This window comes from Rana temporaria, chromosome 5 (assembly GCF_905171775.1).
Source record: "Rana temporaria chromosome 5, aRanTem1.1, whole genome shotgun sequence".
Lineage (NCBI taxonomy): Eukaryota > Metazoa > Chordata > Amphibia > Anura > Ranidae > Rana > Rana temporaria.
The window spans coordinates 413,425,067-413,450,636 of NC_053493.1; the positions used below are offsets into that span (position 1 = coordinate 413,425,067).

At 48.2% G+C, this 25,570-nt stretch overlaps 1 protein-coding gene across 4 annotated transcripts in view; it reads left to right on the forward strand.

The window, feature by feature from the left end:
- GPT (glutamic--pyruvic transaminase) overlaps positions 1 to 25,570 on the forward strand; it is a 124,700-nt gene that overhangs the window by 69,215 nt on the left and 29,915 nt on the right. For all 4 annotated transcript variants that reach the window (XM_040355091.1, XM_040355088.1, XM_040355089.1 and 1 more), the window contains one exon: positions 23,126 to 23,215. In XM_040355091.1, coding sequence (XP_040211025.1) covers positions 23,126 to 23,215 — 90 coding nt within the window. The remainder of the gene's footprint in view (positions 1 to 23,125; positions 23,216 to 25,570) is intronic.

Here is a 25,570-nt window from a genome sequence, read left to right on the forward strand (position 1 = left end):
AGACTGCAGGGACTGGGACCCGCAATGAGACTGCAGGGACTGGGACCCGGAATGAGACTGCAGGGACTGAGTCTGAGACCGGTCTGCGGCTACAAGTTACAACAAACAGCAAAACAGCCATTATATTCTTTCCAACACATCAACTTCAGTGACAACATGCTCGCTTGCTGCCTAATATATTCCACCATTGTAACAATATAATCCGTGTTCACTGTACCTGTCAATGGCCATGAAGTTTTCTCTGATTGGTTAGGAAAAAGAGGGGGACCGGGAATAGGGGGAGTGTGTGTATGTGTGTGTGTGTGTGTGTATGTGTGTGTGTGTGTATGTGTGTGTGTGTGTGTATATGTATGTATATATATATATATATATGTATTATGTATTATGTATTTTTTGTACTCCCTCCCCCGGGGACAGTCCACAGATTGGATCCACAAACAAAGCTGTAATTTTGGCTTCTCATTCTCACCGTAGGAATCTGACTGGACAGGCTCTCCATCATGTGACCTCAGATACAAGACTTCACCTGCCTGGGGGCACACTTAGGACGGGTATCGGGTCTGGACAGGGCCATACACATAAAGCTGCAGTTCAGTTTGCTTATTTTTTGCCTTCCCTGAGATTTTTAAGTAAAACCTTTCCATTTTCATAACATACCTTCTTAAAAGCCCAGTGAGATTGCTGGGTCTCTGTGCCGTTCTATGCAATGTAGGCAGATCATGGCTGGGAGGAGAGGCCAGCAGGGTGCTGTACATAGAAAACATCACAGCACCGTTTTTTTTTTTTGAGGGGCAACCAACAAACCCCTGCTTGCCCACCTGCACTTACCCCATCCAGGTTGCGGATGGCTTCCCTGACTTCTCCCGGCCAATTCGGTCGATTCTCCTCCCAGCCAATCCAGTCTTAGGAGCCGCTTCCTATCCTTATTAGCCCGGGAGGAGAAGCAGTAAGACCATAGTGAATGTTCATTCAATAATGTCACAAGTGGGTGGGTTTGGGGCACAGTGCTCTGCGCCCCGAGCCCAACCTTTTTTTAAGCCAATTGGAGCCTCTGGATCTAATCATGTGCTTCAAAAAAGCAAAAAAACCCTGTAGAAATATATGCGTCTGGTGCGCTGCATGGAGATTAGGGACAGGGGCGGCCCGTACATGAAGTGCGCCGCCCTCCCTATCCATGCGTCGGTCCCTTTCAGGACGCATGGATTCCAGTGAGGGGGGGGTTTAACCGCTTAACGACCGCCGCATGTATATTTACGTCCACAGAATGGTGGTCGGAAATCGTCTGGGAGCGATCTGGGATGAGGGCGCGGCTATTCGTTTATAGCCGCCCAGTCGCGATCGCTCCCCGGAGCTGAAGAACGGGGAGAGCCGTATGTAAACATGGCTTCCCCGTGCTTCACTGTGGCGGCGTATCGATCGAGTGATCCCTTTTATAGGGAGACCCGATCGATGACGTCATTCCTACAGCCACACCCCCCTACAGTTGTAAACACACACTAGGTGAACCCTAACTCCTACAGCGCCCCCCTGTGGTTAACTCCCAAACTGCAACTGTCATTTTCACAATAAACAATGCATTTTTATAGCATTTTTTGCTGTGAAAATGACAATGGTCCCAAAAATGTGTCAAAATTGTCCGAAGTGTCCGCCATAATGTCGCAGTCACGAAAAAAATCGCTGATCGCCGCCATTGGTAGTAAAAAAAAAAAAAGGATAAAACTATCCCCTATTTTGTAAACGCTATAAATTGTGTGCAAACCAATCGATAAACGCTTATTGCGATTTTTTTTTTTTTTTTTTTTTTTTTATACCAAAAATAGGTAGAAGAATACGTATCGGCCTAAACTGAGGGAAAAAAAAAATATTATATGTTTTTGGGGGATATTTATTACAGCAAAAAGTAAAAAATATTGCATTTTTTTCAAAATTTTCGCTCTATTTTTGTTTATAGCGCAAAAAATAAAAACCGCAGAGGTGATCAAATACCACCAAAATAAAGCTCTATTTTTGGGAAAAAAAGGACGCCAATTTTGTTTGGAAGCCACGTCGCACGACCGCGCAATTGTCTGTTAAAGCGACTCAGTGCCGAATTGTAAAAACGCCTTTGGGCATTTAGCAGCATATTGGTCCGGGGCTTAAGTGGTTAAGCACCTGATTAGAGCCGGAGGCTGAAAGGTGCTCCTATTGGATGCCTACTGCGCAATGCTGATGCCCGTCACCTAGATGGGGTAAGTGTCAGACAGACTGCTAGACAGTGAGCAGGTGGGGGCTGAATTTTGTTTGCTGCCCCCCCCCAAAAAAACACCAGCCGACACAGCACCCTGTGCCTCCAATCAAGAGCCCTCAGTACTGATCCAAGCAGTGGGCGGGGCTCTTGGGAGGAGTTATGCAAATTTCTAAATGCTCTGATGGGTGGGTGTCAGTCTGGAGAAGTGGGCGTTCCTAGGCAGGCTGTATTTGCATAGGTAACACCCACCACTAGGGTGATATTGAGACTCCCTGATTGAAAGAAGTAAAATCCAGTGAATGAAAGGGAGGTGGGCAGTGGCGTAACTAGGGTTGGTGTCACCCGGTGCGGTAAAACATGGTGTCACCCCCCCCCCCTCTGTCTAGGCTGCCCAGCACCAAGCAGGCAGCGCACGGGCATGGGGCGCACCCCAAACCAGCCCCTGTAAATGATAGTATAGGGCAGTATAGTGGCAGGTTAGTGTAGTATAGAGTGGTATAGTGGCAGGTTGGTGTAGTGGGGTGGTATAGGACAGGTTAAGGTGGTATAGGGCATGTTGGGGTGATATAGGGTAGTTTGGGGTGGTATAGTGCAAGTTAGGGTGGCATAGGGCAAGTTGGGATGGCATGGGAAAGGTTGGGGTGGTACAGGGCAAGTTAGGGTGGCATTGGGCAGGTTGGGGTGGTATAGGGCAAGTTATGGTGGCATTGGGCAGATTGGGGTGGTACAGGGCAAGTTGGGGTGGCACAGGGCAAGTTGGGGTGGCATGGGAAAGTTTGGGGTGGTACAGGGCAGGCTGGGGTGGCACAGAGCAGGCTGGGTTGGCACAGGGCAGCCTGGGTGGTACAGGGCAGGCTGGGTTTGCACAGGGCAGGCTGGGCATGTCAGCTAAAAAAAAAACAAAAAAAACAAAAAAACGGGATGGGGTCACCCCTCTAGCGGGTGTCACCCGGTGCGGACCGCACCCCCCTAGCAACGCCTCTGGGGGCGGGGCCAGTCAGGCTGGGGATGAAAGCGCTGGATGATGCTGGACGTCCTCCAGCCAGGAAATGAGGTGGGCTCCGGCTTGCTGCAGCTTCTAATGTACATGGTGAGAAGCTCACAGCGTGCAGTGAAATCATTTTCAGCCATTTCAGTCCAGGAGGGGAGCCGCTACAACTGTGCAAAGACTGATGGGAAGGCCGGCGTCCCTGAAAAATGAGGATAACATGTCATATGCAGCGTGATTATGAATGGGCGGGGGTGGGGAATGGTGATGGATGTTTGGCGGTGCTGCTGACCCGGGGGTTAATCCCTCATGTGATCGCTGGGAATTATCGCTGTCCAGTGTCAGGTGCTGCGCACTGAACTGTCAGAGGTAACATGGGGATCACCCAAATCCCCATCCCCCTCAACCACCCACTTCAAAATTGCACCCGCTCGCAGAATGGCAACAAACTTGGACCCTTAAAAATCTCCATAGGTGACATTTAAACATGTCTACAGCTTACCAGTTTTGAGTTACAGAGGAGGTCTAGGGCTAGAATTATTGCTCTCGCTCTAATGATCGCGGCGATGCCTCACGTGTGTGGTTTGAACACCGTTTTCATATGCGGAGCGCGACTTGCGTATGCGTTCGCTTCTGCGCGCGAGTGCGGCGCGCTTTTCAATTTATTTATTTGTATTATTATTTGTTTAACTTTTTTTTTTATTTATTTACACTGTAAATTTCTTATTTGGGTCACTTTTTATTCCTATTAAAAGAAATGTAAATATAACTTATAATAGTAAAAAAAAGCATGACGGGTCCTCTTAAATATGAGATCTGGGGGTCAAAAAGACGTCACATCTCATATTTACACTTACAGGGTGGTACAGGGCAGGCTGGGCATGTCAGCAAAAAAAAAAGAATAAAAAAAAACAACGGGATGGTGTCACCCCTCTAGCAGGTGTCACCCGGTGCGGACCGCACCCCCCTAGCAACGCCTCTGATTCTGATTGGTTGATGGGTTGGCTGCCTCTATGTCTTATTGAATGCTTCTCATTGGGATGAATGATTCTCATTGGGTTCACTTTACACAATTTTACACATTGATAAGGCAGAGAAAAATAATTAAACTTTACAATTGTGGGTGGAGTGTGGAGAGTTGCAGCGGTGTGGTTGGTGTCAGTGTGTAGAGGTAGAGTACAGCTGCACACCCCCCTCCCCCTCCCTTCATCGCCCCAGCAGAGTAAATAAGGATTAAATAACATTTTGGCAGATCGTTGTATCGCCGTGACGGTGAGATCTCCCGGAGCGATCGTCTTCTCTGATCCAGGCCTGTGTGTGTTGCTGCAGCAATATCCTATCATACAATGGGCATGTGTGCCAATCACACCCTAGATGCCAATAGATCCGCACCGCAACATACAGAACATTGCGTTTTATTTTTTAAGGTGCGCTCAAGACCTTTCAAAATGAGTCAATGCCGCCTTAACACATCCTATCTGTCTGCACAGAAACGTATCGCACCCGAGACACTCCAATGGGAAAGTTCTGTGCACAATAGTAACAAAGTGCAACAAATGATCTGATATGTAATAATGAGTTTTTACTCTGCATGGCACACTAATGAGCTTCTACTGTGTGCCCGAAATATACACAAGCTGTTTAATTGGGGCTCATCATGCACATGGACGCATTACATGGCTGTACAGTGTAAAAAAAAAAGAGAGAGAGTGTCATTGCCAGTGAGTCACAAGAGGTGTGTACAGCCTGCTGCCAGTGGCCTGTCAGTGACAGGCTGAAATACGCAGCGACTGTACACATATACAAGTAGTGATCACATACAGGGCCTTATGTCTGCAGTCTCTGACCATCTCCTGTATCATGCCTGCAGTCTCTGACCATCTCCTGTATCATGCCTGCAGTCTCTGACCATCTCCTGTATCATGTCTGCAGTCTCTGACCATCTCTGCAGTCTCTGACCATCTCCTGTATAATGTCTGCAGGTATCTCTTGTATCATGTCCGCAGTCTGACCATCTCCTGTATCATGTGTGCAGGTCTCTGACTATCTCTTGTACCATGTCTGCAGTCTTTTACCATCTCCTGTATCATGTGTGCAGGTCTCTGACTATCTCTTGTACCATGTCTGCAGTCTTTTACCATCTCCTGTATCATGTCTGCAGTCTTTTACCATCTCTTGTATCATGTCTGCAGTCTCTGACCATCTCTTATATCATGTCTGCAGGTATCTCTTGTATCATGTCTTCAGTCTCTGACCATCTCTTGTATCATGTTTGCCGTCTGACCATCTTTTGTATCATGTCTTCAGTCTCTGACCATCTCTTGTATCATGTCTGCCGTCTCTGACCATCTCTTGTATCATGTCTGCAGTCTCTGACCGTCTCTTGTATCATGTCTGCAGGTGTCTCTTGTATAATTTCTGCAGTCTGACCATCGCCTGTATCATGTCTGCAATCTCTGACCACCCCTTGTATCATGTCTGCAGGTATCTCCTGTATCATGTCCGCAGTCTCTGACTACCTTCTGTATCATGTCTGCAGTCTCTGACCATCTCCTGTATCCTGTATCATGCCTGCAGTCTCTGACCATTTCCTGTATCATGCCTGCAGTCTCTGACCATCTCCTGTATCATGCCTGCAGTCTCTGACCATCTCCTGTATCATGTCTGCAGTCTCTGACCATCTTTTGTATCATGTCTTCAGTCTCTGATCATCTCTTGTATCATGTCTGCAATCTCTGACCACCCCTTGTATCATGTCTGCAGGTATCTCCTGTATCATGTCCGCAGTTTCTGACCACCTCCTTCCTGTATCATGTCTGCAGGTATCTCCTGTATCATGTCCGCAGTCTCTGACTACCTCCTGTATCATGTCTGCAGGTATCTCTTGTATCATGTCTGCAGTCTGACCATCTCTTGTATCATGCCTTCAGTCTCTGACCACCTCCTGTATCATGTCTGCAGTCTCTGACCATCTCTTGTATCATGTCTGCAGTCTCTGACCACCTCCTGTATCATGTCTGCAGGTATTTCTTGTATCATGTCTGAAGTCTGACCATCTCTTGTATCATGTCTTCAGTCTCTGACCACCTCCTGTATCATGTCTGCAGGTATTTATTGTATCATGTCTGCCGTCTGACCATCTATTGTATTAGGTCTGCAGGTATCTCCTGTATCATGTCCGCAGTCTCTGACTACCTCCTGTATCGTGTCTGCAGGTATCTCTTGTATTAGGTCTGCAGTCTGACCATCTCTTGAATCATGTCTTCAGTCTCTGACCACCTCCTGTATCATGTCTGCAGGTATCTCTTGTATTATGTCTGCAGTCTGACCACCTCCTGTATCATGTCTGCAGGTATCTCTTGTATTATGTCTGCAGTCTGACCATCTCCTGTATCATGTCTTCAGTCTCTGACCACCTCCTGTATCATGTCTTCAGTCTCTGACCATCTCCTGTATCATGTCTGCAGTCTCTGACCATCTCTTGTATCATGTCTGCAGTCTCTGACCACCTCCTGTATCATGTCTGCAGGTATCTCGTGTATCATGTCTGCAGTCTCTGACAGTCTTCTGTCATATACAGAACATTATGTGCAGCCCTTTACAGCTGTCAGGGGCTACACTTCAACACCCCCCCCCCCCAACCCCTTACACCATACAAGTTGACAGTCACTAGTTTAGATTGGCGTGTTCTGTGCGCTGGCGCCCCCTGGTTCCCAGTAGGTGATGTGGGGTGATGGTAAATATTTTTGCTGTAAGTGGGGGTCCCTCTCCCTCTGTTGGCAGTCCTGCGGCTGGTGTCTGTTCTCCCTTCTTGTCCCCCTCTGGAATGCTGTGTGTATGATCTGTGGAATCTCTGCACCTCTCTCTGCACGCTATACCCCCTCTCCCCTCCCCCCTTCCCCGGAGACAGATTTGGGAAGAACATAAACATAAGACTTTTTTTGAAGAGTGATTATGATGTGGAAAGTCTGATCGCTCCTAGTAACCAGAATGCAGTGTATTGATGAGACGTATTCCCGGGTTCCGGCACCCTCCACATACTTGATGCTCCGTGTCCTCGGGGCGCTGGGGTTTCTTCTCGCATTCAGCACTCCTTCCCATTCCCGAAGACACTTCCTCTTTGGGGTTTTGGTTAGAAGATCGGGTTTTGGACATCTGTGTCTCTTTTGGGGACATTTCCTTACAAGCTGAACTCCGGCCAAAGACAATGTTTGGCAATGAAAAAAATAAATGAACGCTGACAAGTGTGCGGCCGCTGCTGAGTTATGTAACCCTCCCAAGCTGGCCGACACGCGACTATAATTTTCTTCTAAGAAAATTTATTTTTGAAACGTTCATCGGATTTTGTAACAGTTTGCACATGGGGCCGTCTAAGTGCAATGTGTCCCTCCCGTTTTTTTTGGCACCCAGGAGAGACTTGTGCAGCGTCCAGCCCCGGCCATCTGTAGGCTGTCATAGTCTATGGTAGGTGACAGCTTGATGAGGCTGAACACTGGTGGTACCTGTGTTTAGGGCCCTATGCGTTGGGGATAAAGGTCTGAAAACGCAGGTCTTCTGCAAGCAGCAGGGCTGGCCGCTGCTCCTGTCCCTGCCGCTGCTCCTGTCCCTGCCGCTGCTCCTGTCCCTGCCGCGGCACCTGTCCCTGCCGCTGCACCTGTCCCTGCCGCTGCACCTGTCCCTGCCGCTGCACCTGTCCCTACCGCTGCACCTGTCCTTGCCGCTGCTCCTGTCCCTGCTGCTGCTCCTGTCGCTGCTCCTGTCCCTGCTCCTGTCCCTGCCGCTGCACCTGTCGCTGCACCTGTCCTTGCCGCTGCTCCTGTCCCTGCCGCTGCACCTGTCGCTGCTCCTGTCCCTGCCGCTGCACCTGTCGCTGCTCCTGTCCCTGCCGCTGCACCTGTCGCTGCTCCTGTCCCTGCCGCTGCACCTGTCGCTGCTCCTGTCCTTGCCGCTGCTCCTGTCCTTGCCGCTGCTCCTGTCCTTGCCGCTGCTCCTGTCCTTGCCGCTGCTCCTGTCCCTGCCCCTGCCGCTGCTCCTGTCCCTTCCGCGGCACCTGTCCCTTCCACGGCACCTGTCCCTGCCGCTGCACCTGTCCCTGCCGCTGCACCTCCCATGTACACTTTGGTCAATTCTCTAATGCCCCCTACACACGATTGGACATTTCAACAAGAAAAGTCTGATTTGAGCTTTTGGACGGAACTTCGGACCGTGCATAGGCTCCATCGGACTTTTGCTGTCGAAATTTCCGCCAACAAAAGATTGAGAGCTGGTTCTCAAATTTTCAGACGAAAAAAAAAAAATGGAAAATCCAATGGTCTGTAGCAAATCTGACGCGCAAAATTCCGACGCATGCTCAGAAGCATTGAACTTCATTTTCTCAGGGCTAGTTGTAGTGTTTTGCGTCACTGCGTCCTTTTTGACGGTCGAAAGTTCAGAGAACTTTTGTTGTGACCGTGTGTGGGCAAGCCAAGCTTGAGTGAAATTCCGTTGGAAAAACCATCCAAGGTTTTTCCGACGGAAAATCCGATCGTGTGTACGCGGCATAAGAGTTAAATATCAACTGAAAAAATGCGTTAAAATAACACATGGCAAAACAATTGTACAAATGTTCGATTCGCTAAGAATTTGGTGGTAAATGGCTAATGCGGTAAAATAACAGTAATGTGTTTAACTACCACATATTTGTATGCAGTAACTTATCGCACAGTAGCTGGTTGTCAAGGAGCAGGCCGGAAAGCCGGGGGCCGCGTCCTTAACAACCGATAACTCATCAGCTGTCCGCTTTTTTTTTTTTTGCTGTGAGGTTCTCCTTTGAAATCCCCAAATCCATACCAGACCCTTATTTGAGCAAGCATCCTGACCGGCCAGGAAATGGGGGGGGGATGAGCGCCCCCCCTATAACCAGCCACATGACCTAACCATGGTGGGGGGGGCTTTGGGTCCCCACGTTGATTGGGACGAGGGCCTCAATTCCCCATAACCCTGGGCGGTGGTTGTAGGAGTTTGTGGGCGGGGGGCTAATCGGAATCTGAATCTCTTTAACAAGATCCCGGGCCTCCGTCCCATGTGAATGAGTATACATACAGGATCGCCATCAGGAATTATGGGGCCCCTTACACAGATTCAGACATAGGCCCCCTGGAGCAAAGAGGCGGGGGTGCCACCTAAAAATTGTGAAGCGGGGGGTGCCGCCGCTAATTGAGAAAATTGAGAAGCGGGGGGTGCCATGCCTCTTGCTCTCTCTCTCTCTCGCGCTCTTGCTCTCTCTCTCACGCTCTTGCTCTCTCTCTCACGCTCTTGCTCTCTCTCGCGCTCTTGCTCTCTCTCGCGCTCTTGCTCTCTCGCGCGCTCTTGCTCTCTCTCACGCTCTTGCTCTCTCTCTCTCGCGCTCTTGCTCTCTCTCTCTCGCTCTCTTGCTCTCTCTCTCGCGCTCTTGCTCTCTCTTGCTCACGCTCTCTAGTAGTGTATTCTGCCACCCCATCCATTTGTCTAGTACAGCGCTCCACCCGTTGATTGGCTGGGCATAACCTAATCACTCTATGCGGTGCCGATTCCCCCCTAGTTGCGTCTCCCTTTGCAGTGTTGCTGGCTTCCCTCCTCTCACCCCCCCCCCCCCCGGCTGCTGCGGGGGATGATTCAGGATGGAGAGTGGGGAAGGGGCTAGTCAATGTTATTGACCGGCCCACTTCCCCCACTGTGTTTTAAACTTTAAAACACCAAATCTCAAAACGACGCTCTGTCCTTAAGTGGTTAAACTTTGGGGGTGCAGACCCTAATGCAATAGACTAGGCACACCTATGGTGGTGTCAGTGCCGAATGTCCGACAGTTCAGAAGGTTACTTGCTCCAGCAGTCCATTCTGAAAACATCTTACATTCTTTTCAGGCATTTTGTGATTGGAGGAGGTTCAAGATCTCCCCTCCTCCAATCACAGAGCAGCTTGCGTCCAATGAAAAGAATGTAAGACTTGCTGTGACCTGTGTACACCAGCCACCTTAAATGCATAGAAATGAGTAACAACTCCTGATTCTGTCCCTGGAAATTGACAAATTAGTCAGCTGTTTGTGCAGCTGTATCACACACAGCGACAGGTAGCGGTCAACGACCCCAGTGCCCCCAGCGCCGCCTCCTGAACAGGTTACAGCCAGGCATATCGGAGATTGCACCATCTGGAGTGTCCGAGGTCCTGGCCGTCGTCATGTCCCTGGCACACAGGCCTCTGGCGTCTCTCCTAGGCCGCGTCCTGCAGGCCTCGTCCAACTTATACGCAATAATATTTGTTCAATACACAACTGGGTGAGTTGCGTCCCAGATATCTGACGCCTTATGTGTGTTTTGAGGAGATAATCCGCGGGTCGCTCACCCCCTTTCCTCGCTTCTGATGCCAAAAAGCGGGTTTGTGCCGATCAGCAGTATATGGCGTATCTCATTCAATCCAAAACCCACCGCCGGCCCACAAAAAAAAGTTTTGTGGGACAGTTTAGTACACCGTGCAATATGTGACCGACCGCGCCGGCGCTTGTGGATTTATGGCAGAAAATGTTTAACCTGCATTATTATTAATTGATAATATGGTAGTATGGTACATTGGGTTGAGCTGCCAAACTTATCAACATTTCAGTCCAGGCTTCAAGGACAGTTAACTCCACCATAAGTCTGCCTCTGCCCCCCCCCCCCCCAAGTGACCATAAAATTTCATCCAGACCTTGGCCACCTACTGGAGTGGCCTACCCAAACCCCGACAGTGATAATGTGTTGGCCGCTCACTCGGGCCCTTACCAGCATTCCAGTCCAGGCTTCAAGGACAATTAATGCCACCATAAGTCTGCCTCTGCCCCCCCCCCCCCCCCCCAAGTGACCATGCAATCCCATCCAGACCTTGACCACTTACTGGAGTGGCCTACCCAAACCCTGTCAGTGATAATGTGTTGGCCACTCACTCCTGGCCCTTACCAGAATTCCAGTCCAGGCTTCAAGGACAATTAATGCCACCATAAGTCTGCCTCTGGCCACCCAAGTGACCATGCAATCCCATCCAGACCTTGACCACCTACTGGAGTGGCCTACCCAAACCCTGTCGATGATGTGTTGTGGCCCTTAACAAGATTCCATTCCAGGCTTCAAGGACAGTTAATGCCACCATCAGTCTGCCTCTGGCCCGTGAAGTGACCATGCAATCCCAACCAGACCTTGACCACTTACTGGAGTGGCCTACCCAAACCCTTTCGATGATGATGTGTTGGCTGCCCACCTGTGGCCCTTAACAACATTCCAGTCCAAACTTCAAGGTCAGTTAATGCCACCATCAGTCTGCCTCTGGCCCGTGAAGTGACCATGCAATCCCAACCAGACCTTGACCACTTACTGGAGTGGTCGACCCAAACCCTGTTGATATGTTGGCCACCCACTCGTGGCCCTTACCACCATTTCAGTCCAGGTTTCAAGGACAGTTAACGCCACCATCAATCTGCCACTGGCCACCCAAGTGTCCATGCAATCCCATCCAGACCTTGACCACTTACTGGAGTGGCCTACCCAAACCCTGTTGATATGTTGGCCGCCCGCTTGTGGCCCTTACCACCATTTCAATCTAGGCTTTAAGGACAGTTAACTCCACCATCAGTCAGCCTCTGGCCCATGAAGTGACCATGCAATCCCATGCAGACCTTGACCACTTGCCCACCAGCCCCGCACTTACCCCATCTAGGTCGCTGTCAGCTTCGACTCCTTCCTGCGATTCCTCCTCAGCGGCTTCACAGCAGATTTCCCTGCATCTCCTCCTCATCGGTCAATACGATCGCTTCTCCTCTCGGCTAATCGGGTCTTAAGACACGCCTCCTGATTGGCCGGGAGGAGAATTGGGAAGACAATAGTGAAAATTAATTCGCTATTGTCACACAACTGCGTGGGTTTAGAGCAAAGGGCTCTGCACCACAAGCCCACCCTTTTTTTAAGCCAATTAGAGCTTCCGTCTCTAATCGTGCGCTTTCGTCTGCATCTGGCCCCCTAGATGACCATGCAATCCTATCCAGACCTTGTCTATGTACCGGAATAGCCCACCCAAACCCTGTAGATAATGTATTGGCCCCCCACTTGTGGCCCTTACCACTATTTCAGTCCAGGTTTCAAGGGCAGTTAACTCCACCATCAGTCAGCCTCTGTGACCATGCAATCCCATCCAGACCTTGACCACTTACCGGAGTGGCCTACCCAAACCCTGCTGATGATGTGTTGGCCGCCCACTTGTGGCCCTTAACAACATTCCAGTCCAAGCTTCAAGGACAGTTAATTCCACCATCAGTCTGCCTCTGGCCCCCCAAGTGACCATGCAATCCCATCCAGACCTTGACCACTTACTGGACTGGCCCACCCAAACCCTGCCGATGATGATGTGTTGGCCGCTCACTTGTGGCCCTTAACAACATTCCAGTCCAAGCTTCAAGGACAGTTAATTCCACCATCAGTCAGCCTCTGTGACCATGCAATCCCATCCAGACCTTGACCACTTACCGGACTGGCCTACCCAAACCCTGCTGATGATGATGTGTTGGCCACCCACTTGTGGCCCTTAACAACATTCCAGTCCAAGCTTCAAGGACAGTTAATTCCACCATCAGTCTGCCTCGGGCCCCCCCAAGTGACCATGCAATCCCATCCAGACCTTGACCACTTACCGGAGTGGCCTACCCAAACCCTGTTGATGATAATGTGTTAGCTGCCCACTCGTGGCCACCAATCACAGTAATGAATGCCTTATTGAGTTACTTTGCATGCACAGTAACTCAAATAAGGGTGACACTTGGATCTCGGGGGACGGCATCATCGGGACTCCGTTCCAAGATGCAGGACTGTCCAGAAATATCTGGAACAGTTGCTATCTATGAACAGGGCCTGTTGAAATGATGGTGGGGCAAGCAACAGGACCCATTCACACCATCTATTGGTGGTAGTGTGCTCATTTTTAGCGCTGTGAAGCCCATTCATTCTGAATGGCACCCCATCGCACCTGCCAACAGACACGCGTTGCAATTTTTTGGCACCACAATGCAAGCCAACACCCAACCATTGGCAGGTGCATTGGGGTTCCATGCAGAATGAATGGCACCACCATTACACTATAAATTCGCACACTACCACCAATAGATGGTGTGAATGGGCTCTGGGCACTGACAACTTGCCCTGGCCCATAACACTGCCCCCCAGTGGTGAAGGCGCTCTAGTTCTTCCCCATCCACTCTAAACCCTCCAGTACAGAGTGTGGCGCCTCCATTGCCCCCCAATGTAGAATCACCCCCTCGTATCATTTGACCTTTCCCTGCATGGCCTCTCCTCTCCGCACACTCAGCGCTGACACTTCACTGAGAGGGGATTTTTTTTTTTTAGCTGAATAGTGAAATTGGGAGAATCTTGTGACTTCTCTATGAGGTCACTGATGTCACTTCTGCAATTCCTCCGGCTGCCCTTCCCCCCCACAGACAAGCGACAGGCCGATATACATTGTATATTTCCTATTTTACTGGCAGACACAACACCAATCCAAAATCAGCCTGTGATGTGTAAATAAATATACAGTAGTACCTTAAATGACGAGTATAACCCGTTCCAGAAGAATGCTTGTAATCCAAAGCACTTGTATATCAAAGCGAGTTTCCCCATAGGAATCAATGTAAACTCAGATAATTTGTTGCAGTGTCACTGTTGGTGTATGCAGTACCGCATGTGACCAGTGGTGGGGGGGGGGGCGCGCCGGAGATGATTGGAGACACTCGGAGAGGCTTGTAAATGCTTGGAGACGCTCGGAGATGCTCGGACACGCTTGCAGACACTCGTAGATGCTTGTAAATGCTCGTAGACACTCAGAAGCTTGGAGACACTCGGAGGCCCCGTACACACGACAGAGTTTCTCGGCAGAATTCACCGAGAAACTCGGTCAAAACCCGGATTCTGCCGAGAATCTCTGTCGTCTGTACACTTTTGGCTCGATGGAGCCGCCGAGGAGCTCGTCGAGAAAATAGAGAACATGTTTTCTATTTTCTCGTTGTTCTATGGGAGAAGGCGGCCCGCCGAGCTCCTCGGCGGCTTCATCCCAGAACTCGACGAGGAACTCGACGTGCTTGGCACGTCGGAGATGCTTGTAAATGCTTTGAGACACTCGAAAATGCTTTGAGACACTCGGAGATGCTTGGAGATGCTTGTAAATGCTCGTAGACACTCAGGCCCAGATTCTCAAAGGAGATACGACGGCGCATCTCCAGATGCGCCGTCGGATCTCTGCCTAGCGCCGTCGTATCTATGCGACTGATTCTTAATCAGTTACGCATAGATATCCATTCGATCCGACAGGCGTAAGGCTCTTACACCGTCGGATCGTAACTGCAATTATTTCCCCCCCCCCCCGCTAGGTGGCGCTTCCGTCGATTTCCGCGTTCGAGTATGCAAATTAGCTAGATACGCGAATTCCCGAACGTACGCGCAGCCGACGCAGTAAAGTTACGACGTTTACGTTAGGCTTTTCCCGGCGTAAAGTTGCCCCTGCTATATGAGGCGCAGCCAATGTTAAGTATGGCCGTCGTTCCCGCGTCGTCAATTTTATAAAATTACGTAGTTTGCGTAAGTCGTCCGTGAATGGTGCTGGACGTAATTTACGTCCACGTCAAAACCAATGACGTCCTTGCAACGTCATTTAGAGCAATGCACGCCGGGATATTTTAGGGACGGCGCATGCCGGGTGATTTACGCTACGCCGCCGCAACTTTACAGGCAAGTGCTTTATTCACAAAAAACTTGCGGCGGCATAACGTAAATCAGATACGTTACGCCCGCCCCTTTTTTACGCCAATGTACCAGAATCTGCCCCTCAGACGCTTGGAGACATTTGGAGTGTCTCCGAGCATCACCAGTGCCCCCGCACCTCTGGCCAAATGTGGTACTGCACACCCCAGAGGCTTGAATCCTGCTCGTTTTGCGTGACAAACTTGTATTGCCAAATGCTCGTAAACCGCGTTACTCGCAATCCGAGGTATTACTGTATCTTATAAGAGGAACTGCAGCCTGCTCACATAATTTGTAATAAAAACATTTTTGCCATTCTGAAGCTTCCCTCCGACCACTTTGCATATTATGTTTTTATATATATATATATATATATATATATATATATATATATATATATATATATATATATATATATATATATATAATATGTGTGTGTGTGTGTGTGTGTGTATGTATGTGTGTGTGTGTGTATATATATATATATATATATATATACTGTGATTCTGTACTTTGCCAAATATGCTTCAGAAATCTCCCTCCACTGATTCTGGCTGCAGCCATTTTATCTGTGGGCAGCTGAATCTGCTGCTTGTTCACTTCCTGGATTTACACAGAGGCACACCTCCCAGCTCTGCAGTTCTCATTGGCCCTTTTAGGGAGTTTTGCTTGTAACGGTCAGCCTTGCAATACATCATGCAGCAGCTGGAGGGCCGCAGTTTGACACCAGACAAGTGTGCAAAATCTGGTGCAGCTGTGCGCAGTAGCCAATCTCAGTTTTTTTTTTTTTCTTGTCAAAGCTGATTGGCTACCATGCACAGCTGCACCCAGGGCCGTCTTTAACGCAGGGCAAAAGGGGAAGCTGCCCCGGGCCCAGTCATTGTTGTGGGGCCCAAAGCAGCTGCCCCTTGAGCCCTCACTGCCTGCAAATAGTTAAGTGGGTTCAGGAGGGCCCAGGGTCCAATCAATATTAAAGACGGCCCTGGCTGCACCAGATTTTGCACTCCTCCAATTTTAGTAAATCAGCCCCAGTAATCTCATGTGAATACTCTCACCCTGCTTCTTCTTCTGTTAGTGGCTCCGTGCCAATATTTTGAGCCCCCCCATTATACTTTGGGGGCCACACAGATCTTTAGCGTGCAGGATGACAGCGATTGTTCCATAGAATTCCTTGCATGTTTCTCGGACGTGCTCATCCGCCGCCATTCATCGCCATAGAAACCAGGAGAGCCCATTGTGGCCCCCCATCAATCCCCGGGAGGTCGTTGGCTTTGAGTGCCGGGGCCCCTCGGCTTAGCCCAACAGTGACTGAGCTGAAAGGGAATTTTCAGGCGCAGGACTGCCGGGAAATGTCATTACAAAGCTTCTCCTTTCCTGGAAAAGACTCGGGAGGACTCGGAGGACGAGATGTTTCTCCAAGAGACGTCTTCTGTTCTAACGAGTGTCGGGAAGATCCCCCAACATTTTATCCAACCAGGGACCCCCGACCCCTTCACCCAATCACCATGGAATGTGTAGATGTTGATTTCCAGGACGTCTGGGAAAATTCTCATTCCTCCAGGTCATGGGGTATCTTGTAATAGTGGATCACTTTAACCACTTCAGCTCCAAAGATTTACCCCTCCCCCCTCATAATCAGGCTGTTTTTTCCTATTCAGCACTGCGCTATTTTAACCACTGAAGCCCGAGACTTTGATATTCGGCACTGCGCCGCTTTAACTGACAATTGCGCGGTCGTGTGATGTGGCACCCAAACAAAATTGGCGTCTTTTTCCCCCCACAAATAGAGCTTTCTTTTGGTGGTATTTGATCACCTCTGCGGTTTTTATTTTTTGCGCTATTTTAACCACTGAAGCCCGAGACCATTTGGCTGGTCAAAGACCAGGCCACTTTTTGCGATTTGGCACTGCGTCACTTTTTTCCTCACTTTAGGCCGATACGTATTCTTCTACATGTTTTTGGTAAAAAAAAACGCAATAAGCGTTTAGTTTGCGCAAAAGTTAAAGCGTCTACAAAATAGGGGATAGTTTTATGGCATTTTTAGTAATACATTTTTTTTGGGTGCAACGTCCACGCAATTGTCAGTCAGACAATTGCGTGGACGTTGCACCCAAACAAAATTGGCGTCTTTTTTTTCCCCACAAATAGAGATTTCTTTTGGTGGTATTTGATCACCTCTGCGGGTTTTATTTTTTGCGCTATAAACAAAAATAGAGCGACAATTCTGAAAAAAATGAAATATTTTTAACTTTTTGCTATAATAAATATCCCCAAAAATATATTAAAAAAATTTTTTTTCCTTCGTTTAGGCCGATACGTATTCTTCTACATATTTTTGGAAAAAAAAATCGCAATAAGCGTTTATTCATTGGTTTGCGCAAAATTTATAGGGCCAGATCCACGAAGCAGTTACACTGGCGTATCTATTGATACGCCGCGTAACTTCTAGGTTGCTCCGGCGTATCTTTGTTTTGTATCCACAAAACAAGATGCGCCTGAAGCTGGGCTAGATCCGACTGACGTACGTCTCAGTACGCCGTCGGATCTAAGGTGCATGTTTACGCTGGCCGCTAGGTGGCGCTTCCGTCGATTTCCGCATTGGGTATGCAAATTACCTAGATACGCCAATCCACAAACGTACGTCCGGCCGGCACATTTTTTTACGTCGTTTCCGTAAGGCTTTTTTCGGCGTAAAGTTACCCCTGCTATATGAGGCGTACGCAATGTTAAGTATGGACGTCGGGCCAGCGTCGAATTTTCCATTGTGTACGTCGTTTGCGTAAAACGTTCGCGAATAGGGCTTTGCGTAGAATTACGTTTACTTTCGAAAGCATTGGCTTGTTGCGGGTTAATTTGGAGCATGCGCACTGGGATACCCCCACGGACGGCGCATGCGCTGTTCAGAAAAAAATTAATTTACGTCGGGTGAAGACGTATTAACATAAAACACGCCCACAACTTAGTGATTTGAATTGCGCGCCATTACGCCGACACATTTACACTACGCCGCTGTAACTTACGGCGCAAATTCTTTGTGGATACAGAAAATACGCTGTAAGTTACATCGGCGTAGTGTATCTGAGATACGCTACGCCGGACGTAAAAATGTTAAAGGTTAAAGCCACCGCGGTGTGCATTACTGCATTTTGACCTGAGATGTGGGGGGCGCTGTAGACGTTTGGAAATACTATGAGAAACTCGGACATACTCCGTTCCCCGGCCCTTTTTGTTTTACAGGCCGAGCTGTCCCAGAGCCTTTCCGAGTATTACCAAGGCTCTCCGGTCACACCTCTGGCCACATGCAGTATTGCATGCCATAGAAGTCAATGCGGAACGAATTATGTTTGTTTCCATTGACTTCTATGGGGAATCTCGCTTTGATATGCGAGTGCGTTGGATTACGAGGATTCTCCTGGGATGGATGTGTGTGTGTGATTTTTTTTTTATATATATATATATATATATATATATATATATATATATATATATATATATATATATATATATATATATATATATATATATATATATATATATATAATTTTAGCAGAGACCCTAGAGAATAAGATGGTGGTTGTTGCAATATTTTATGTCGCACTGTATTTGCTGCCCCCCCCCCCCCCGTTGCTCGCTCACCGCATCACTTGCCCGCCAGGCGCCCCGCACTTACCCCATCCAGGTCATGGCTTTGGTGGTTTCCCCCCTGCGTCTTCTCCCGAGTCTCCTGGTGGTCACTTCTCCTCCCGGCATGGGCGTAGCATAAGGGGTTGCAGGGGTCACAATCACAACCCCACCTCTAGCTCCAGGGGGCCCCTGCAGCCTCCCTGTCCTATTATCATCTCCTCCACAAAGTCCAGCTCCGATCTGCCCAAGGGGCCCACAGCCACGCTCCAGTACTGGGCTTCCACTTTGCCTTCCGCGGACCACACCCCTCCGTTCTCATTGGCTGAGGACAAGCTGTGAGCCATTTCCTGAATGGAGAGGAGCAGAGGGGGAGAACAGCCCAGGGGCCTGGCCAACTTTTGCATCGGGGCCCACAAGATTAAAGCTACGCCTCTACCTCCCAGCCAATCAGGCCTTGGGACTGGCGGCCAATCGGGTCTTAGGACCAAATTGATATTCCCTAATGTCTTCCTGTTTCTCCTCCAGGCCAATTGGGAAGCTGGTCAAGAGACCCAATTGGCTGGGAGGAGAAACGATAAGACATTAGGGAATATTAATTTGCTAATGTCACTTAACTGAGTGGGCACCGGGCGCAGTACTCTGCGCCCCCGAGCCCACAATTATTATTTTTTTAAGCCAATTAGAGGGAGAAAAAAAAACATTGGGATCCATGCGTTCGCCACTGTGTCAGAGCTAGATACATGTATAATAATAATAGTGATTGCGATTTGAGCGCATTAGAGTGTAAGCTCCTCTGGTACAGAGACTGATGTGACTGGCTCAGTGTTCTCTATGCAACACTGCGGTATATGTCAGAGCTATATAAATGTATAATCCATAGTGTGTGGTGGGGGGGGGAGTGTCATTAGAGTGTAAGCTCCTCTGGTACAGAGACTGATGTGATTGGCTCAGTGTTCTCTCTACAGCGCTGCCGTATATGTCAGAGCTATAAATATTTACAATGATAATAATAGTGTTTGGGGGGGGGGGGGGGTGGACGTCATCAGAGTGTAAGCTCCTTTGTTGCAAAGACTGATGTGACTGGCTCAGTGCTCTCTGTACAGCGCTGCGGTAAGTGTGAGAGCTATAGAAATGTTTTAAAATTAATATTGGGTGACTGTGGGGGCGCATTAGAGTGTAAGCTCCTCTGTTACAAAGACTGATGTGACTGGCTCAGAGTTCTCTGTACAGCATTGCAGTATATGTCAGCGCTATAGAAATGTATAATAGTGTGTGTGGGGGGGGGGGGACATTAGAGTGTAAGCTCCTCTGGTACAGAGACTGATGTGACCTCTATAGAATGCTGAGTACAGTATTTACTATTAGATAAAAAATAACGTCTTTAGCTACCTTTGGACTGTACAGTTCCAGGTATCTCGGAGTTTCTTGGAATGAACCCAGGTGCCACCCTCTCAAAGTTCTCGTTTTAAGACGTTAAAGACTCAACTTTGATCCCCGGGCGTTCTGCCAGGTCGGTCACCCATGCCCGGAGCTCTCCGGCACCTTCTACACACCTCGGTGCCATGTACATGATCTAGTAATCTGACTCTCCATCAGACTGACCCATCATGTATTATATACAATGTAACAAGATGATCACCACTTTCTCCGCCGTCAGAAACCTGTTCTTTCACCTCGCCTGCCTCTCCTCTAATTATTAAAAATGAGCCAATAAATTCCTCGCCCAACTGATCTCCACGAAGGCAACTGAGGACATCGCACCATTAATCTGCTTATTATACGATATCATTTCCACCAGAGATAGTCCTATCACAGGATCACCAACCCAGACTATGACATCATGGAGGGTATGAGATGTCTGGATTCAAAGTTCCAAAGTTTTATCAATAGCTACTCGGAACAGAAAATATACAGTAAATCATTCCCATCAGTCTCTGCACCAGAGGAGCTTACACTCTAATGTTCCACACACACTATTATACATTTGTATAGCTCTGACATATACCGCAGTGCTGTACACAGAACACTGAGCCAGTCATATCAGTCTCTGTACCAGAGGAGCTTACACTCTAATGCCCCCCAGTCACACACTATTAATAATAATATTATTATTATTATACATTTATATAGCTCTGACACATACCGCAGTGCTGTACAGCAGGGATATGCAATTAGCGGACCTCCAGCTGTTGCAGAACTACAAGTCCCATGACTTGTGGAAATTAATGGCAGCAACACGTCTCAAAAAAGTTGGGGGTGGGGCCAAGTTTATCACAATGTAGCTAAATGGTTGTGCTAAACCTGGCCCCACCCCCAACTTTTTTGAGACGTGTTGCTGCCATTAATTTTCTAAATTCACCTTTATTTTTTTCTTAAAATGGTCCATTTTTTCAGTTTGAAACATTTTGATGTGTTTTCGATTGTTCAAGTGTGAATAAAATATTAGTTTATGAGATTTGCAAACCTTTGCATTTTTTTTTCTTTTTGTAGATTTTACACCGCTCCCCAACTTTTTGGGGTTGTAGCTCTTACATATACCACAGTGTTGTACAGAGCACACTGAGCCAGTCCTATCAGTGTCTGTACCAGAGGAGCTTACACTCTAATTTCCCCCCACAGTCACATAATATTATTATTATTATTATTATTAATAATATTATACATTTATATAGCTCTGACATATACCGCAGTGCTGTACAGAGAACACTGAGCGGATAGGGTCTGTGGATTCCGGCGCTGTCAGGAGTTCTGCGCTCACATTCCAGCATATGAACCCGTCATTTCTGCACCAGGATCCCGCCTGATCTGGCAGTAGGGTACAGGTAGACGAGCGCAGGTGAGCGGCAGCTGATTGGCGGCCTCCTCTCACACCCCCAGCGTTGTGTTTGCTTTATATTAATAAGTGAACTCTGTATGTAGGTGGTGTGGTGATAAGCTGTTTGTTCTAACACATGGTGCTGAGGAAAGGATCAGAGGTCACCCCATTGCCCTCCGCTCCATCAGATCCTCTACTTAACCCATTACTCATTACCTACTGCCTATAACGTGACCAGAAATGTCTATAGGTTACTAGGGGACAAGGGAAGTCCATACATACAGAATAAGAACAGATACCGAGAATTACACCCGGCATACAGGACAAGAGAAGTAGTACTGTGCAGAGTCCATACATACAGAATAAGAACAGATACCGAGAATTACACCCGACATACAGGACAAGAGAAGTAGTACTGTGCAGAGTCCATACATACAGAATAGGAACAGATACTGAGAATTACACCCGACATACGGGACAAGAGAAGTAGTACTGTGCAGAGTCCATACATACAGAATAAAGACAGATACCGAGAATTACACCCGGCATACAGGACAAGAGAAGTAGTACTGTGCAGAGTCCATACATACAGAATAAAGACAGATACCGAGAATTACACCCGACATACAGGACAGGAGAAGTAGTACTGTGCAGAGTCCATACATACAGAATAAGAACAGATACCGAGAATTACACCCGGCATACAGGACAAGAGAAGTAGTACTGTGCAGAGTCCATACATACAGAATAAAGACAGATACCGAGAATTACACCCGACATACAGGACAGGAGAAGTAGTACTGTGCAGAGTCCATACATACAGAATAAGAACAGATACCAAGAATTACACCTGACATACAGGACAAGAGAAGTAGTACTGTGCAGAGTCCATACATACAGAATAAGAACAGATACTGAGAATTACACCCGGCATACAGGACAGGAGAAGTAGTACTGTGCAGAGTCCATACATACAGAATAGGAACAGATACCGAGAATTACACCCGACATACAGGACAGGAGAAGTGGTACTGTGCAGAGTCCATACATACAGAATAGGAACAGATACCGAGAATTACACCCGACATACAGGACAGGAGAAGTGGTACTGTGCAGAGTCCATACATACAGAATAGGAACAGATACCGAGAATTACACCCGGCATACAGGACAGGAGAAGTAGTACTGTGCAGAGTCCATACATACAGAATAAGAGGAGATACCGAGAATTACACCCGACATACAGGACAGGAGAAGTAGTACTGTGCAGAGTCCATACATACAGAATAAGAGGAGATACCGAGAATTACACCCGGCATACAGGACAGGAGAAGTAGTACTGTGCAGAGTCCATACATACAGAATAAGAGGAGATACCGAGAATTACACCCGGCATACAGGACAGGAGAAGTAGTACTGTGCAGAGTCCATACATACAGAATAAGAGGAGATACCGAGAATTACACCCGGCATACAGGACAGGAGAAGTAGTACTGTGCAGAGTCCATACATACAGAATAGGAACAGATACCGAGAATTACACCCGACATACAGGACAGGAGAAGTAGTACTGTGCAGAGTCCATACATACAGAATAGGAACAGATACCGAGAATTACACCCGACATACATATATGTATGTATATATATATTTTTTCTATGTTGCTCTGGAGATAACGATCCGGGTTGTTCTGTGTTTTTCAGGGTGTGAAGAAGCCGTTCACAGAGGTGATAAAAGCCAATATCGGAGATGCGCACGCCATGGGCCAGAAGCCAATCACATTCCTCAGACAGGTGAGGCTGCAATACCTAGTCCTTCCACTGGAGGGAGCCCTGTGCTCTTTGGGGGGGCGGAGCCATTCAGAGCTGCTGCGCTGATAAATTGATTGACAAAATGTGATTTGAAATGTGTTTTTTTTTCCTTTAGTCGTTTTCCACAAAAACGTGTGAAGTCTCTTAAAGAAAAGGGCTAATGTTGTCGTAAATGATTCTCCATCATCCTGCAGCCTCTGCTGTGAATTCTGCCTCTAGTGGTCAGCGTTTAAAGTGCTCCAGCTTACCTCCCCCACTATAAAAGCTTACCAGCTCCAAGTGCTCCAGCTTACCTCCCCCACTATGAAAGCCATGTTCTTTGTACCCAGACTTTCATAATAGAGCTCCTTGTGTTTTTTGGGGCTTCCGGGTATCTGGCAGCTCATTAGGTCTGCAGTCGCTGTATTCGCTATAGGATGGGCAGAGGTATGGTTACCAGTAGGGTTGTCCCGATACCACTTTTTTAGGACCGAGTACAAGTACCGATACTTTTTTTCATGTACTCGCCGATACAGAATACCGATACTTTTTTATGTGTCCCCCAAATGCAGCCATGTCCCTCCCCAAATGCAGCCATGTCCCCCCCAAATGCAGCCATGTCCCCAAAGAGAAAGCCAAGCCCCACCCCCCGCCGTCGCCTAGTTGATCAGCGCGGGGAACATTACAGCTTTCATTTGAATAGCTGTGTGTTCCCCCGCCGCGCCTCGTCATATTTAGCCCCTCCCCCTTGTCCGGGCACTTTGATAGACAGATCACATATCCAATCCTGGGACGGGTGATCTGTCTATCAAAGTGCCCGGACGAGGGGGAGGGGCTATATATGACGAGGTGCGGTGGGGGACACACACAGCTATTCAAATGAAAGCTGTATTGTTCCCTGCGCTGATCAACTAGGCGGCGGAAGCAGGGGGGGAGGTCTTGGCTTTCTCTTTGAGGACTGCTCTGCTCCGCCCCTCTCCGCCCACTCTCTGCTCTCTCTCTCTCTCTCTCTCTCTCTCTCTCTCTCTCTCAAAAAAAAAAAAGTATCGGGTGAAGCATCAGGAGCATTTGCGCGAGTACAAGTACTAGTATCGGTATCGGGACAACCATAGTTACCAGTATATCCACCTTCCTGTGATGGCCTCCAGGGTTCAATTGTCTGGGCCCATCACTGTCAAACGGCAGTGATCACCAGGAAGGATAATCGACGTTGCACTTTAGGGCCCCCTAATGTGACTGTGACTGAGAGCGTAAGTATAATGCACACAATTGGGGGTCTATTTATAAAACATTTTTTTTTTGCACAAATGTCGGAAGCATTCCTGCAAGCTGAACTAAATATCACCATCATTTTTCTAGGAGATTCATTTCTGGATCATCGGCTCCATCTAGTGGCCAAAATGCAGTATAGTTTTCTCATTGAAGTATTTTTGACCACTAGATGGAGCCGACGATACAGGCATTAATCTCTTAGAAAAATTACAGCAACATTTCGTTCAGCTTGCAGGAAAGCTTCTAAGTTTTTAAAGCGGTGGTCCGCCTAAAATAAAAATATTAAAAGCCAGCAGCTACAAATACGGCAGCTGATGACTTTTAATAAATGGACACTTGCCTTTCCAGGGAGCCGGCGATGTCGGCAGCCGATGCCGATCAATCGCTCGGCTCTCGGCTGCCCCCGCCACCATCCTCGGTGAGGGAATCAGGAAGTGAAGCGTTGCGGCTTCGCTTCCCGGTTCCCTACTGCGCATGCGCGACCTAACTAGTCCCCGCTATCTTCTGAGACCTGTGTGTTTCCCAGAAAACAGTGAGGGGGGATGGGAAGGGGCGTGACTCTATGCCCGCAAGTGGGTGCAAATACCTGTATTAGACAGGTATCTGCCCCCCTCCCCCCCCCTGAAAGGTGCCAAATGTGACACCAGAGGGGGGGAGGGTTCCGAAAAGCGGAGGGTACACTTTTGTGTGGAACTCCACTTTAATGCCTATATCGTCAGCTCCATCTAGTGGCCAAAAAAACAGCCCGTATTTTTAAAATACATCAATGAGAAAACTATACTGCGTTTTGGCCACTAGATGGAGCTGATGATACAGAAATGAATCTAACCTATGGTGACATTTGGTTCAGCTTGCAGGAATGCTCCTGACATTTGTGCAGTGAATGCTTTCTAAATAGACCCTTAGAGTGGGGGGGGGGGGGGTCACATTTTGAGAACGCATTTCTACAGTTGAACCCTGATGGTGGTGATCACCAGGAAGGATAATCGGTGTTGCACTTTAGGACCCGCCACTATGACTGTGAGCGTAAGTATAATGAACACATTTGGGGGTCTATCTATAAAACATTTGTTGCATAAATATCGG